The sequence below is a fragment of the Tachypleus tridentatus genome, chromosome 3 (assembly GCF_004210375.1).
Source record: "Tachypleus tridentatus isolate NWPU-2018 chromosome 3, ASM421037v1, whole genome shotgun sequence".
Classification (NCBI taxonomy): Eukaryota; Metazoa; Arthropoda; class Merostomata; order Xiphosura; family Limulidae; genus Tachypleus; species Tachypleus tridentatus.
In genome coordinates, this window is record NC_134827.1 from 28,390,044 (window position 1) to 28,407,798 (window position 17,755).

At 34.4% G+C, this 17,755-nt stretch overlaps 1 protein-coding gene across 1 annotated transcript in view; it reads right to left on the minus strand.

The window, feature by feature from the left end:
• The window catches only part of LOC143245774 (cell adhesion molecule Dscam2-like), a 73,236-nt gene that overhangs the window by 24,823 nt on the left and 30,658 nt on the right, over positions 1–17,755 (minus strand). The window contains exons 4-7 of the mRNA XM_076492028.1: positions 7,963–8,253; positions 6,307–6,426; positions 4,880–5,053; positions 2,485–2,632 (exon numbers count right to left, since the gene is read on the minus strand). Coding sequence (XP_076348143.1) covers positions 2,485–2,632; positions 4,880–5,053; positions 6,307–6,426; positions 7,963–8,253 — 733 coding nt within the window. The remainder of the gene's footprint in view (positions 1–2,484; positions 2,633–4,879; positions 5,054–6,306; positions 6,427–7,962; positions 8,254–17,755) is intronic.

A 17,755-nucleotide genomic window follows, 5' to 3' on the forward strand; every position in this document is an offset into this window, starting at 1 on the left:
CTTTGCGCGAAATTAAAACAAACAAATTACCTATGTTCTAATATTAGTCCGAGAACAATTCACTTAGGCCCAGCATGGCCTGATAGTTAAAGCGCTGGACTCGTAATTCGCGGGTTCGAATCTCAGTTTCTACTATATACAAGTCCGCAGACAGACCGCTGTACCACTAAGGGGTTTCTACAATGTGATGCTGATACATTTTCTAACTCTCAAAAATTGTAGTTGCACTAAGTTAATCCATTTTGGGAAAATGAAATTTTAATATTCGAATGTATATAAGAAATAACATCGAGTTCCCAAGTCGTTCTGTATTAATAATGCGCATCACATACGTCTGTTAGGTATTTCAAGTTTGTTTGTTTCTTGAATTTCGCGCAAAGCTACACAAGGGCTATCTTCACTAGCCGTCCCTAATTTAGCATTGTAAGACTAGAGGGAAAGCAGCACGTCATTACTGCCTACCGCCAAACACTGGACTACTCTTTTACCAGCGAATAGTGGGATTGGCCGTTACAGTATAATGTCCCCACCTCTCAAAGGGCGAGCACGTTTGGTGTGACGGAGATTACGAGTTGAGTGCCTTAACCACCTGGTCATGCCGGGCCGACTTATTTCAAGCATGAAAACACTCTTCAGACTTATTCATACTAATTCGTTCATAGCTGGAATACAGTTTTGTTTTTGTTGTTGTTGTTGTTGTTGTTTTTTTTTATTTCGCGCAAAGCTACTCGAGGGCTGTCTGAGCTAATCGTCCCTAATTTAGCAGTGTAAGAATAGAGGGAAGGCACTGATTACTACCCACCGCCAACTCTTGGGCTACTCTTTTACCAACGAATAGTGGGATTGACCGTCACATTATAACGCCCCCACGGCTAAAAGGGCGCGCATGTTTGGTGCGACCGGGATTCGAACCGGGTACCCTCGGATTACGAGTCGAACGCCTTAACACGCTTGACCATGCCTGTAACTGGCCATTTTTGAAGTTTTGGGAAAACAAAGTAATAAAAAAAAATAAACAGTTAAAACTTTCGTTTTTCTTCTACGTGCTATCAGTATGATAATTTAAAAAAAATATATTTTATTTTGTATTTTGTATTTTATTCATAACAAAATACAATAAGTATTTATATTTCAGTTCGAAGCTTTTATATCCGAGGTCCTTAATATAAGCGGTATAATATTGTTAATTACATTTGGGTAAAAATAAGTAACCCTAACCCACAAACAATCGTGTGTGTTTTTTTTTTTCATCTTGCCTTTAACTTTAAATTATGCGCCCTGAATTAAAGTATAACCTAGATAACTGGTATTTTTTCGGACAAAATGATTGTTTCTAATGGACGAAGTCTCATTCTTTTGTTATCTCGACTATGATGGAGATTAACATTTATTGACTACGGTGGTCTAGACGTAGATAAGTCGCGTGGATACGCCTAAGATACGCCCAGATAACGGAGGTCTAATTTTGAGATCTTATTCTGACCCTAAAAATAGTTTGTCAGCCTTTACTGCCAGTTACTTAGCAGCAACATAATATTCAGTGCTTTACTGTGGACACGGAATGTCTTCTTTCTGTGTTTATATATGCCGCTAAGTGTCTTCTGCAGTTATAACAATAATTGCATTAGTTAACGCCGGTAAGAGTTTGATGGTGAGGTTTAAAAAATAATTTTTTATATCATATGTTTTTGCTAAGTTTGATTAACAATTTGACTAAAGTTGAATTTTGAATTAGGGTTGGTGCAATTTAAAAAAAAAATTATTGTAAAGGTTATTTACAACCTATACGCCATTTTGAATTAGGGTTAGTACAACTAACCCTAAAAACATTCCATGTATGAGCTGTTTACAACTTATATGCCATTTTGAATTAGGGTTTGTGCAGCTTTGAAAACAAAAAGTGTAAGGATTGTTTACAACCTATAGGCCATTTTGAATTAGGGTTAATGTAGCTTTAAAAACATTTCCTGTAAGAGCTGTTCACAACTTATACATCATTTTGAATCATGTTGCTAGCATACATAAAATACAAAACCACACTGCATTGATAAAGTAAAGGTAGGTAAAGTGGTTTTGCATAATTTGACATTTGGAAACAGACAAACTTGGCTATGTTGATTTAAGTAAAATACATTCTCGTTTTGATCTATGTATTTAGATATTTTAGTTGGAGCACAGCTGAAAAAATTATTTGGATAATTGAGTGTGTTTTTTTCTGTGGAATTGGGTAATACCACAGTAACATTGTTACGTTTTTGCTACATCGTATCAATAGTTTTATTCAATAACACACACAGAAAAAGAATACTTGAAAGATTATGTAAAATAATGGTATTTTATAAGGTTCAAACGTGTACAGTAGGTCACATTAATGAATTTGTTTAATCATATCAGAACGCATGCGTTATAAGATTGATGTTAACCCTACTTTTTAAAAGCACTAATAGTTATTTCGTAATATTTGAAATACAAAACAATTCCTACCTTCGTCGGTTCGAGGGGTTAAATTCATTACCATTGACAAGCCATCGTAGGTAAATAGGTCTTTCTCCGATACTGTTACATCGAATCACAGTTCTATCTCCTTTTCTCACAGTCTGAGATGAGAATCTTGATGCGAAGTGTGGTGGACCTGTTTCAGGTACGATTGATCAAATATATTAATTATATTGAAACTAAAGCATATCCTCTTATTTACATATTCCTTTCGTACTGTTTGCATTGATTTTACTGGAAACGAAAACTGTTTTGGGTAGCATTGAATAAACGCACACAACAAAGTTTAAAACAACTGTAATATTTATGCTATGTTGCTCGTTCATATGGCAACGGTTGTCAAGTAATACATTGTTGAAATGATTATGCTTAGATGGATAACCATATTTCACTGAGTGCTGGTTTGTAGCTATAAATAGAACATTATGTGTTATAATTACAATTTTGTATGAAATATTAAACCAACTATTAAGCTTTACCATTGATTTTGTACATGAAGGTTCTCCTGTAAAGCTATTCAAAGTGTGCACTTTGTCAAAAATCATGGTTATATATATATATATATGTATAATTAGGGTTATTATAAAGTTAGTTGGCTTGTTCTAATGTCCATAACTCGAAACGAAATCATTACAAATGTACAAAATTTGGAAGACGAAGTAATAAGACGATGGAAAAGGCGAATCCAGTGACAAAAATAATAACCACCAGGGGGCACTCATCATAGGAGTACTTATAACTGTATTATTAAGTCATGCATAATTTATTCTCCCTTTAGAAATGTCGTGTAACAGGTTGCCTTTGAATGTTAGAAGTGCACTTTCGAAGCAATCGTAGTTACAACAGTAACATCCTATTGATGTGAAAATGGACAACGATGAGGATTATTGGAAGCTGATAAAGATGAACAAACGTGACTGAATATTGGCGCAACTCGTAATGACGCCCCATAATACCAATTACAGTTGAAGTGGAAGGAAAACAAACAGCATTGTTATTGGAAGAGAGGGTCATCAGTAACACTTCCACTTGTACATTGTTGTGATTTGATGCCAACAATGTGTACTACGGTAAATAATGGTGTCAGTTATCGTGAACAAATATTCTACCATTTACAGATATCTTGAGCGTAATGCGATGGTTGTAACTACAGAGCACGTGCTACAGTTTCGAACTTGACATTGAGGATGAACGCAGTTCACTTTTTCCTGAGTGGATGTAGACGTAGTGTAAATCGGCTAATGAGCCATTTGATGAAGAGAAATCGATAACATTAATTACAATAAAGTTTAGATGTCTTTACTTTCATTGTTTTTGTTTTATGTTTCGATGTGAAATTTTGGTTCATCCAATTCACTGTTTTGGTTATGGGTAAGACTTTAGATCCTTGTAAAACTGACTTGGTAGTATGTTCTTTCATCAATGGCAGTTTTTGTAATACTATTAGTTCAAGCTGCATCTGGGAAAGGGAGTACCTTTCATTAAGTTGTATCTGGAAAAAGAATGCCTTCTAAAGGTGCATCTGGGAAAGGGAGTACCTTTCATAAAGTTGTATCTGGAAAATGGAACATCCTCTCTACATTTTCACCTGGAAAACAGAACAACTTCTAGCCCTTTAACATTAAAAAGTATTTTATTCAATGTTGAAGTCCTGAAATCTGGTGCTTATAAACGTGTTAGTAAAAGAACTTATAGGAGCAGGATGTTAGAGGGTATTCGGTGTGAAGAGTGGTGTATCATTTTAACATTATGTTGGAGGGTATTCAGTGTAAAGAGTGGTGTATCATTCTTACATTATGTTGGAGGGTATTCAACGTGAAGAGTGGTGAATCATTCTTACATTATGTTGGAGGGTATTCAGTGTGAAGAGTGGTGTATCATTTTAACATTATGTTGGAGGGTATTCAACGTAAAGAGAGGTGAATCATTCTAACATTATGTTGGAGGGTATTCAACGTGAAGAGGGGTGAATCATTCTAACATTATGTTGGAGGGTATTCAACGTGAAGAGTGGTGAATCATTCTAACATTATGTTGGAGGGTATTCAACGTGAAGAGTGGTGAATCATTCTAACATTATGTTGGAGGGTATTCAGTGTGAAGAGTGGTGTATCATTTTAACATTATGTTGGAGGGTATTCAACGTGAAGAGGGGTGAATCATTCTAACATTATGTTGGAGGGTATTCAACGTGAAGAGGGGTGAATCATTCTAACATTATGTTGGAGGGTATTCAACGTGAAGAGGGGTGAATCATTCTAACATTATGTTGGAGGGTATTCAACGTGAAGAGTGGTGAATCATTTAAATGATGGGGTTGTAAATATTCTAAGAGCTACTAATAAAATTAACTACTTTTCACAAGCAGTTGGCGGATACTTACTGTGAATTACTAACGCTACCGCTGAGCTGATTGGTTGACCAACTCCATTGCTAGCCTCACACAAATACAGACCTTCATCCCCTATTTGAACACTTGTGATTGCCAAGCTACCGTTGACGAGGATATAGACCCGCGATCTGCTTATTATGGTGCTGTAAGCTCCAGGTGGTGTGCCTTTTAAGAAACAATAAACCGACATCTAGATACGATGCATTATAACCTAACATTAATTATGATTAGAATTGCATGTATAGAACTTCACTTCATATCCGTATTAACAAGTACGAATCAAGATATGTCGGTATCATTTTAATACTGGAAAATTATGCATAACAAACGTTTCTTTTTTTTAAATCCTTGACACTCGTGCAATGTTCAATGTTAAAAAAAAACTCACGATTATTTGATGCGCAATTCTAAAAACAAGACAGTTCCCAGTCTCAAAATCACGATAAAATACCAATAGTGTACTATACAGGATTAAAATTAGTAAAAAAAAACCTGATGAGGCTGGAAAACATCCTAATACACTCTGCATGTTTCGACGTTCAAACTAAGATAAATTCTTTAACTGATTGAGTTCACTTCAGGTAATTGTTTTTGTAAATATCCTTATGGTGTTAGCTGTTCATTGCAGATGGCGTTGGAATCAGACCGGCTTTTGCACAAAATCTCCTAAAATTAACTAAGTTATTTTTTCTATCGGAATAAATCACAGGATGAAAATTTAGAAAAAAAATTGTAATTTTTAAACTCATTGATTTTCCTTTTTTAGTTAAACATTGCTTGTTTAGGTAACTGTATTCTGTGTTGTAAGTTAAAACAATAATATACAGTATCAAAGATTTGTTATTTCTTTTCGTGCAAATCAACTTGAGGGTTTGTTTGTTTGTTTTTGAAATTTGTACAAAGCTACTCGAGGGCTATCTGTGCTAGCCGTCCCTAATTTAGCAGTGCAAGATTAGAGGGAAGGCAGCTAGTCATCACCACCCACCGCCAACTCTTGGGCTACTCTTTTACCAACGAATAGTGGGATTGACCGTCACCTTATAACGCCCCCACTGCTGAAAGGGCGAGCTTATTTGGCGCGACGGGGATGCGAACCCGCGCCCTTCAGATTACAAGTCGCAAACCTTAACACGCTTGGCCATACCGAGCCTCTACTTGAGGGCTATCTGTGGTAGCCGTCCCTAATTTAGCAGTGTGAGACTAGAGGGAAGGCAGCTAGTCATCACCACCCACTGTCAACTCTTGTGCTACTCTTCTACCAACGAATAAGGGAATTAATTGTCATATTATAATTCCACGACGATTGAAAGAGCGAAGATGCTTAATGGAACGGGGATTCGAACCCACGGCCCTCAAATTGCTAGTAAAACGCTCTAACTGCCAAGTGATGCTGGGCCTATTAACAATGTTATGCTCACCTTTGGCAACCTTCCAGCGAATGTGGGGTGCAGGGTATCCCTCCGCCTGGCAGTGAAGCATAACAGATCTGCCCAGTATAGCACCAGAGTCAACGGGCGGTTTGGTCCAATGGGGTGGTGCTGTAAAACAACAACAACAACTAGATTAATTATTATAAATTATATATCTTTTTTAATATTCTTAAACGATGTAACTAAGTGAAAAAGAAATGGACCATCTGTGTAGTCATCACTTTTGAATATAGATAGGGAACACTTTTATTGAATTTGGTGAAACTGTAACAAAAGGGATTTAATGTTTGCACAGGAATAATGCTTGACACAGCCAGGTGGTTAAGGTGCTCGACTCCTAATCTGATGGGTCGCGGGTTCGAATCTTCGTCGCACCAAAAATGCTCGCACTTTCAGACGTGAGGGCGTTACAAAGTGACGGTCAATCCCACTATTCGTTGGTAAAAGAGTAGCCCAAGAGGTGGCGGTGGGTGTTGATGACTAGCTGCCTTCCCTCCAGTCTTACGCTGCTAAATTAGGAACGGCTAGCGCAGATAGCTCTCGTGTAGCATTGCGCGAAATTCAAAATCAAACAAACAAATAGGAATAAGCCAAGCCGTATGAAATAAGATGTTTCTTATTAATCAATGTATTTTAAAACATAACACCACAAGTACCAGAAACAGTTTTGATTATATATATATGTGTGATAAAAGTTCTTCTATGTTTTTACTTTCTCACCAAATTGTATCTTTAATTGGGCCTAACCTCTGTTTTGGACTGCAAGTTCGACTATTTAAGGCTCATTGGTACAGCTTGGGTTAGCAAATCAACGAAATCCAGTTAAGCCTCTTATAACGGTGTTTTTGTACATAAAATTGATTGAAATTTTAAGTGATTTTCAGTTATTTTAGGTAACGTTACAACTGAATGAAAATAACCTAAAAACATGAGTAACAGCGTAATGTTGTTACAGAATGATCATAGAAAAATAATTTGTTCGTTTGTTAAGAACAAAGTTATGCAATAGACTATTTGTGCTGTACTGACCACAAGTATATGAATAGGGTTTACAGCGATGTTGAGTCGTCAGACTTACTACTGAAATACAGGAAGGCAAAAATGATATATAATACTTAATTCTGGTGTTACGTAGAAAGTGACACAGAAAAGACAATCTCTGCCGTACATCAAAAAGATAATTTCTAGCAGAAAGATGTGTTATAAGTTCATAAACACACAGAGTACAAGGTAAATCCGACCCCATTTTATCTTTTGTTTTTTGAATTTTGCGCAAAGCTACACGAGGAATATCTGCGCTAGCCGTCCCTAATTAAGCATTGGGAAGGGAGCTAAACATTATCACCCACCGTCAACTTTTGGGCTACTCTTTATCCAACGAATAATAGGATTGAACGTCATATTATAACGCCCCCAAGGCTGAAAGGGTGAGCATGTTTTATATGAGGGGAATTCGAAGCCGCAATCCTCAGATTACGAGTCGAGTGTCTTAACCACCTGGTCATGTCAAGTCCTTTTTTTTTCTTTGAAAACCAAACTAAAATCTCTGCAAACCAAAACTTATGATTGGAATGAATAAAAAACAAACAAACAATAAAGTTTATGTTTATTTCCCGTTAATCAATCTGTACACCACAGGTTCACCTTTGACTTCTAGTTGCGCACTAGATGAGTCGGTTCCCACAGAATTGGAGGCTGTACAGGTATAGTTTCCATTGTTTCGTCGAGATAGGTTGTTCAATGTAAGTGTTGAAACGTAGCCGTCGTCAGCTACATATATGGAAGTTTCGTGGTCTCCGTCGTTCAACTGTCGACCGTCTTTGAACCATTTTATGAATATTGGAGAATCTCCAGCAACGACAACACAAGTAACCGCCGTTCTTGATCCTTTGTACAAGTCATTCTTAAAGCTAAATGGATCAATCGTCGGGCCGACTGTGGTTATAAATAAAGAGAAATGTGATTATTATAAAGGCATTTTACGTCGAATGAGAAAACTCGTCGTGAAACTGTTGAATTTCATTCCAAACTGTGATATCAAATGATACGAAAACAGCCGCCATTTTGAACTCCATAATCTGCGTAGAATATTAATTTTACTATTAATCGTTCACCTAAATCTGAGACGATAATTTTAATTTTTCCTCTATATTAAGTATTTCATTTATTATTCAGAAACTTTGGTCTGCCTTTGAAACACTTATAGATCTCAGACCAATTTTTTTTTTATAAACTACACGCACAACTAAACAGAAATCAATGTTCGAAATTTATTTTAATGGTACTAATAAATTATAAATATTAATTTTTAATCTATGCTCTAAACGTTGATCACAAGCAGCAAAAAACATTTTTCATTTGCTAAACTCTCAGTAGATTTATACCGTGGAAATTAAAACTTATTTACAGACAGCTTTCCAAAATTATGCACTAAAGTCACAATAATTATTTCACGGTACATTTTATGGCTTAAATTACTCCTAATCTATAAGGCAGAAAGTTGATAACAAAGCCACATCTGGTTATCTGCTGAGCCCACCGAGGGGAATCAAACCCCTGATTTTAGCGTTGTAAATCCATAGACTTACCTCTGTACTAGCGAGAGACTTTATAAAAATAAAATAAAATAATCCAAGATATGAACGTTTAAGACTTCTTTTAAATGCCTTTTTTATCTTACGTTAAGCATTATTTCATTCTAGAATTATAATATCTCTCCAATAACATTCTTACAAGTAGCATAAACCATTCGTGTGGTAAATTACTAACAGTTTAAAAAGTTTTTAACAACTGACCAGCAGCATCTCAGAATTTAACTCGTTAAAAACATTCTATAGTTAACTTAAGCCTATAACAATATATCATATTGTACTATAATACACTATTCTGGTTTCTTATTACCAGTGAACCAAAACGTTTAAAAGAAAGTGGATTTCTTATTAAACACCAAACCATCGAAGCAAGCACTATCTGTCTATTTATCCATCGACTGATCTGTTTGTCCGTCCGTTCATTGATTGACGATCTATCCAATGTACTTGTGTCTTTATCTATCTTAAAAATAATTTAGATGCGAATACTTTTAGTAGAATTGCTGGAACAGTTTCTTTTTCTCAGAGTTTATTAGAATATTTGAAATAAATCACGAAGTGCGCTATCATTTCGAGACTATTAAGGTTCGGTAATAAGTCTTCACACGAATGAACTTTTTTTTTCTTTTTGCTCTGAGGACTTCTTCCAAAAATCAGACAATCAATGACTTGGAAAAGTAAGGCACTTCTCTTGGAGTTACTGATAAGCTCGTAAAAGGCAGCATGCACTTCTTCCATGGAAACACCAACCGAATTTTTTCAAATCTTCTCTCGAGGAAGAAGGAAAATGAAACTCGCAAAGAGACACAAAGAGAGTTGTTTAGAAGGTTATTACCACTTCCTCCAAAATGACAAGAAGTGAAGGAACTAACAATGCATTAGAAAAAAAAAATACAGAGATGAACTCGGTAAAAAAAAAGATAATTTTTTGAAAATATAACCAATAATGTCAGAGTGGTTTCAGCAAAAATCGTGAAGCTGGATCGAAGTAAAATATTTCTAATCGTGAAGCTGGATCGAAGTAAAACATTTCTAATCGTGAAGCTGGTTCGAAGTAAAATATTTCTAATCGTGAAGCTGGTTCGAAGTAAAACATTTCTAATCGTGAAGCTGGTTCGAAGTAAAATATTTCTAATCGTGAAGCTGGTTCGAAGTAAAACATTTCTAATCGTGAAGCTGGTTCGAAGTAAAACATTTCTAATCGTGAAGCTGGTTCGAAGTATAATATTTCTAATCGTGAAGCTGGTTCGAAGTAAAACATTTCTAATCGTGAAGCTGGTTCGAAGTAAAACATTTCTAATCGTGAAGCTGGTTCGAAGTAAAACATTTCTAATCGTGAAGCTGGTTCGAAGTAAAACATTTCTAATCGTGAAGCTGGTTCGAAGTAAAACATTTCTAATCGTAAAGCTGGTTCGAAGTAAAACATTTCTAATCGTGAAGCTGGTTCGAAGTATAATATTTCTAATCGTGAAGCTGGTTCGAAGTAAAATATTTCTAATCGTGAAGCTGGTTCGAAGTAAAATATTTCTAATCGTGAAGCTGGTTCGAAGTAAAACAATACTAATCGTGAAGCTGGTTCGAAGTAAAATATTTCTAATCGTGAAGCTGGTTCGAAGTAAAATATTTCTAATCGTGAAGCTGGTTCGAAGTAAAATATTTCTAATCGTGAAGCTGGTTCAAAGTAAAATATTTCTAATCGTGAAGCTGGATCGAAGTAAAATATTTCTAATCGTGAAGCTGGTTCGAAGTAAAACATTTCTAATCGTGAAGCTGGTTCGAAGTAAAACATTTCTAATCGTGAAGCTGGTTCGAAGTAAAATATTTCTTTTTTTCCTCACACCAGTAAATTGAACCGCCGAAACGTCAAAAATAAAACAAATAATTTTGAAAATTATGTCGCTTTCGAAACGTTCGACATTCGTCTGCTCGTTAATATAAAATGAAATTAATAAATTATCCACAGTTGGCCAGATTATTACCCAGACTTATTTCTAATTATCAGATTGTTCTGGTAACTAATTGTTGGTTTCGTGAATGTACGTCAACAGATTAAGGTTGTACAATCTTTGTTTGTTCTTTCCAAGCATTATTCTATTGTTCAATACCAAAAAGGTAATATGTTTTATTCTATTGTAAGACTGCTATAGGACACACATTATTTAGCATAGAACAGCGTTTACCTGAGCTACACGGAAGGCTACTGCTTTTAAACGACACTATTTACATATCATTAATAAACCAAGCATTATATATGAAATCGCCTAAGCACTCTTATCTGTATGTTTGTATTCTGCCGAGGTAGACAAAAGAACGACAAATGATACTTATATAAGCATTATCTCTTCAAAACTCATTAATGTTAAACGTTATATGTGAAACAACTACGAAAGCATTCACATCTCTTTCAATCTATATAAAGCTCATTGGGAAGCTCGTATTCTTATCAGTTAAGTTGAAACGCATTAAGAAAATAACAAAGCATTTTACTTATTTTTAAATAATTTGTTTATGCTGCGAACTTTAGAAAGAATCAAATCCATCGAAAGGAGAAAGTGGCTGAAGAGTTATCTTTACCAATAATTAAATTAGGTTTCTTTTTCACATGTGTACAATGGTTACAAAATTATACAAGCTAGGCGTACATAAAAAAATGTCCAAATGTATAGTCGTTACAGATTGCTCCATTCGTTTTGAAATCCTTCGACAAATGCCACTGGAGCAGTTAGCTGATTTGATCATTTATGTTCCTGTTGCTCCCTATTTAGATTACTTATATTTAATATATTGTTTTTACACATTTTTAGATTTTGGCTGTTTTAGAGCAAAGCTACGTTGGACTATCTGCTGCGTCGATATAGAGGAATCGAACACCGGATCTTCGTGCAGTAAGTCCGTAGCTTTATTGCCGTCTCAGCAGTAGGGAAAATAATTTGAATGCAGATCTATAATAACGTTTTGACAGATGGAAACCGTGTTTGTGATAATGCAGATAGGACCGTGTTCGTGATAATGCAGATAGGAAAGTCTTAGAATGTGGTTGTTCCAACACAGTTGCTTCCAAACCGATGTCACTTTGAGAAATATTAGAAACTTTGTCATTCGTAATTGAAGAACGTTGAGTAATTCTTACAAGTCCGAAGATGATAAGTAAAAGATCGCTTACATTCAGAGAGAGCAAATCAAGTGAAATATGGAGACAAGATAGATCTTAAAACTTGATTATGAAAAACGAAAAGATTTGACATGTCACAAGTGAGATATTCAGATGTTAGTTCAAAATAAAGGTAATTTAAAACTGGTAAAGATATACCTTTAATGAAATAAATATGATACAATTTCTAAAAGTTTCTTTGGTTTAAAAATTAAATTGTTCAAAAATTTCTCACGTGTCAGTTTTCTTTCTTCAACAGTGTGCTGGGTTACGGATCAACCAGATAGGTAGCAAATATAGAGGCAGACCACATATATGTATAAATAGAACAGCTAAAACAAGGCACTGAGAGGAAAAGACAGGGAATTATAGCTCCAAATGGATAAATCAAAAGACGGATAATATGAGAACGGTTATCACCACAGTATTAATTCATCGATAACCAGTTTATTATCTTATGCTTCTGTTGAAGTTTGCTGTTAAAAAAACATATATTTTCTTATTTTGTTTTGGCAATTAACTATGAAACACGTGAGGCAGAGAAACACCAAGGATAAGAGAAACACCATTGTAGTATTTAAGATCATAAATAGTGAAACATGACAACCAAGACGGAGGACATTTAATAATAGTTTTATCCGTAAAAAATAAGAGAAGTTTTGTGTATCTTAAAAATATTTATTTAAGATGTTTTCTTATTTAAAATATTAGTTCCATAAAATCCACTATCTACCTAAATTTGTATGTAGATAAAGTAAGTGAAAACCAGTGTTTAGCCTATTGCCTATATAATTTAACTTCGTTTCTAGTTTGTTAGGACTAGAAACAAGAGATTAGATTTTTCTGTTCTTAGTAAGTGTTGCGTTTCAGTTTACAGGATCTAATCCTTGAACAAAGTTTTAACTTTTCTTTGTTAAAATAGAGAAGTGTTTCGAGTCACTCACGTAAACAAATGAAAGTGACTGTCGACCACTTACAAACAGGAAATTAAGAAAAGCTATAACGAACTTTGTATGTTTAATGCCCTCTATTAAGCTGTTCAATTTCCGTTGCCAAATCGACGCTAGAAATGTCATTGCATTACTGGGCTAGAAAATGGATTTCATCTGCAGAGCTCCAGAAAATGTGGTGGGGTTAATTCTCAATTAATAGATACGTCACGATAACATACAAAAACATACTCATCACTTTGACTTCTCATAAAGTTGACAGATGTGATTAGCACATCTTACAGACCCTTGAGTAATCGTTATTTGGTTTTGGTTTCCTTTACCAAAGGATACTAAGAGATAAATTTTTTTTTTCTCCTATAGTTATATTATTTTAGGAGAAGCAGGAGACTCAGATGAGATTTTCAGCTGTTGAAACTAAAAAGAGGAAATAAAAATTTAAAACTGTCATTCTGCTTTAATTACATTAGATTTCAGGCATCGAAGAGTGAATGTATTTAATCTGCGTTTTGTTAAGAAAAACTAGTTTTAGTTAAGGTTTCAAATGTAAAAAAGTAGTTCTGTATTTTTTACATAAAATACAGGCGTAATGTCATTACATTTCCTGTTTTATTTTCTAGAAACTTTAAAAATTCTACTCTCTTACAACGCAGGTTTTTCGCATTCTTTTATTAACAATTTTTGTTCTTCTGTTGGGCCAGTTATTCACCCACACACACGCGCATACGTTTCATTGATTAGTGAGCACTGTTTAACATTTGTTTTCGACGATGAAATGAAAGTCCTTGCTATTCTGAAAATGGTACTTTGATTATCGATGTAATGTAATCAGAAAGAAAGAGTGCATATAGACCCTCTATCAATTTATCTCGTATTATCCGTCGTCTGTTAAAGATAAATAAATAAATAAAATATATTTGGGATAAAGAACAAATACAATGCATATGAAAATCAACATCTTTTCGGCTTGAACGAATTTACGTTTAGAATCTGAGTTTCAATCGATGACTGATTTTGATTTTCTAAATGTACGATTTCGTTTTCAATCCATAAAAAATCATGATGTTTGAATAGAGGTTGATTATTAGTTTTCGACCATGAATATAGAAGGTTATATTGATGTGAACAAAAACAGACATTTCTGTTCCGAAATAAGATAAGATTGTTACTATTTCAATCTCCGAAATATGTCATTCACGGCTAGTTATCGGGTTATCTATTCCGAGGACTGGAAAAATAATTCAAACATAAAACACACACAAATATATTGTTCTTTTATATTTACTGTCATAAGCCTAAATGCAGATGTAAATATAGAGAAACATGGTTTCAATTATTTATTCTAGACTTTTACCAGTGAAAAGCGATCCGAAAACACCAGTAGTACACCAAAATACTATTTTTGTATCTTTATATTTTTATATATAATTAAACTCATCATATGGCGGATATTTACAGTTTACGTTTCGCTTTAATACGATTTATGACGAAAGTAGGTTTATGGAAACGCTTGTATAAAATATGTAATATGTCGTATTAGTTTATACCCCAAAACTTTTTCCTTTTGAAAAGTTTTTATGATCCAAACGTCTCCAAAGGATCAAACTAATTGAATTTCGAAATACTTTACTCATTAGAACTCATGTGATAAAAGAGCATTTGCTAAATTAATTTCAATGACGTCTTAATCCTGGAACCTCATATAAGTAAAATAAAAGCTGGACAGTCTCCGCTCCACTGACTGTTCTGCTATTACTCCAGATTCTTCGTGCTAGGTTAAGCAGTAGATTTCACGGACGAGCTGGTTTGCTGGCAGCGACGAGAGCTCGAGCTCCACCACTGCTAGGAATTATTTTCTCAAGCGCACGAAGCCTGTCTGTTCAGTAGTTATTTTCTCAAACGTGATGGTGAACGCAAAGTTGATGAAGGAATTACGTATGGTTTGTGTTTCTCTGCCAGAAATTAATGGGCTGGTCGAGTTTAAAATAAAATGATATGTTTTAGAACTCCTTGTTTGAAATTTCTTTTATCAAATTGGAAACGTTTCGATTTTGCAATTGCATCCTTAAAACGCCTTACTTCAAATCGGCCTGTAAAATGTATACTTTAGATTATAAAATGCTTTGCCACATTTAATTTATAAAGATATATAGTTGCCACTTGATGAAAATATTGAACTAGAAACGTTGTGCTAATGTTTCAGATATAGACGTTTTTATAAAAGCCTTTAATCTAAAACCACTCTTTATATATTAAATAACTGTAACAACATTTTTCTTATTTTCAAATTTAAGTAATATCTTCTCATCTTTTTGTTTGTTTATAATTAAGCACAAATCTACACAATGGGCCGCTCTCTGTGTTCTGTCCAATACGGGTATCGAAAACCCGGTTTCTAGCGTTGTAAGTCCACAGACATTCCGCTGTACCACTGGAGACGTTTTAGTACACACACATTATTCGTGTACATTTTAAAACAAATGCAGCTCTCCATATAGACAAACAATATTTTATCGTAATCCATCTTAAGAAAGTGTTCGATATGCTTTAATCATGGTATTAAGAACACGGTCTTGTGTTCCGATGTTAAAGCCACAAAATTTTATAAACAAATGGCAATGGTTTACCATTAATATAACAAAATAGAAAAGTGAAGAGAGATAATATTAAAAGTCTCACTCTGAGATATGAAACTAAAGACTTCCAGAAGTTTCTGGAATATCTTTCATAATAAATTTCAATAACACTTCCTAACCTACTTCTCTCACACACTTTTAAATGTTAACAAACTAATTATCTCAGTCTCGAGGTTTGTACACGGTTAAATCTTTCATTCCATCCCTTTGAAAACCCTAGATTTTTTTTCCTAAAACCCACTTCTCTTAAACTACTGTAAACACCAACTTCTAAGTAACACCAAACGAATCGTGTCGACCCCGAGGTTTACATAAATGTAAACTATTCATCCCGTCTTCTTCGGGTATTCTGCGAAAACGTTTTTAAAAACGTGGATTTCCCGAAATTGCATCTCAAATTTCGTATAGATTTACGGTAGAGGGCGCATATAATTAGGTCTACTAATCATTTTTCGTAACTTCGTTATAGCAGCCATGATAATTAAACTGAAAAACTTTCGGAACTCTAGTTGAAACAGTAGTTGGATTAATGTTAAAAACAATATATTATCCAGTTTAGTGGTTATAAAATATCAGTTAGAGTTATAAAAACAATATTATCCAGCATAGTGGTTATAAAATATCAGTTAGAGTTATAAAAACAATATTATCCAGCATAGTGGTTATAAAATATCAGTTAGAGTTATAAAAACAATATTATTAACAGCAGACATAGAGACAGTTGTCTTAGAAAGTCAAAATTAGCAGTAGCTGTGCTACTAATACAAACAGAATTAAAAGCATTGTCTCAGTATTGATAAAAAGTACTGATTGAAACACTTTCTCCCGCCACAATCAGGGGTTCGATTCCTTCTCGGTGGGCTCAGCATGTGGCTTTGCTAAAAGAAAACACACATTCTCCCGCCAAAATGTTTTTCTGATGATACAGCATGGCTTTGTAAGAAAACTTTTCATTCGAAGTAGTTGTTTCTGTTTTAGAGCAAAGCCACATTGGGCTATCTCCTGTATTCTAAGCGGGGAATCGAACCTAGAGGTTTAACGTTGTAATTCCGGAAACTGAACACTGTCCCACTGAGGGACTCGTATGGTCTGAGTTGTTTATTTTTTTTTTGTAGTGCACTTACTTAGACACCTGACTGTATGCCAAGTTCCAAAGGTTAACTTATATTCGTTCATAACATATTTAATATTAGTTGCATATAAAAACCCGTGTATACTGCCTTTGCCCTACATGAAATAAATATGTTAAGTTTTGTTTAATTACAAAGTACAATATAGTAAAAGAAATTCAAAGAAGACATCAGTTCTACAGACTCAGATACAGGCATTTATAACTATCTCTTCCAGCTCTGCCTTCACAGGTTAAATGGTATTTTCTGTTATCATCTTACCTGTTACCTTTGCTTCCTTCAACACCACATTCAGAACGAAATGAATAAAACCTAAAATATACGAAACTGTAGTGCAAAGTGTGAAAATAAATACAAGGGATTTCCATTTTTATAAACCTAAATCAGTTAACAAGTGTCTTGTTTAGCTGGATTAGATTCTGATTGTGTAAAGTTGGCATAATAAAACCAATTATGTGTTCTGGAGTGTTAAGATGCATTTTATTCCTTCTTTCAACGAAACTAAAGTATGTTACACTCCAGGTTGTTAGTATCTACTATATAAAATGATAGAATTGTGGTAGCATATCAGATTACTTACTTTTTTTCATTAACGCTGTTAGACAAATAAAAACTGTATATTTCTTTTAACAAAGGTAGAGAGTAGAACATAGATCTCGCATGAAATTTTAAGAGAGGTTTGTTTTTTTTTACCAATCTAAGTTTACAAAGTTTTATTTCATCCTGTTATATTGGCTTCATTTTAAGCCAAAATGATTGAGCTTATTCAAGCAATAAATGAGCTATAGACAAATTTGCTTCAGTGAGTTTTGGTAAAACGAGTATTGACATTCAAACCCGCATCAACATCAATCGAGACAACTCAGTACTGTCTGAAGCGCCATCTACTTGAATTACTAAAGCCTTTAAAAGTAACTGATATTATTAAACGATTCTAAAACGCTTCCGGATGTTGTTTTTAGTTTTAATTATTTATCGA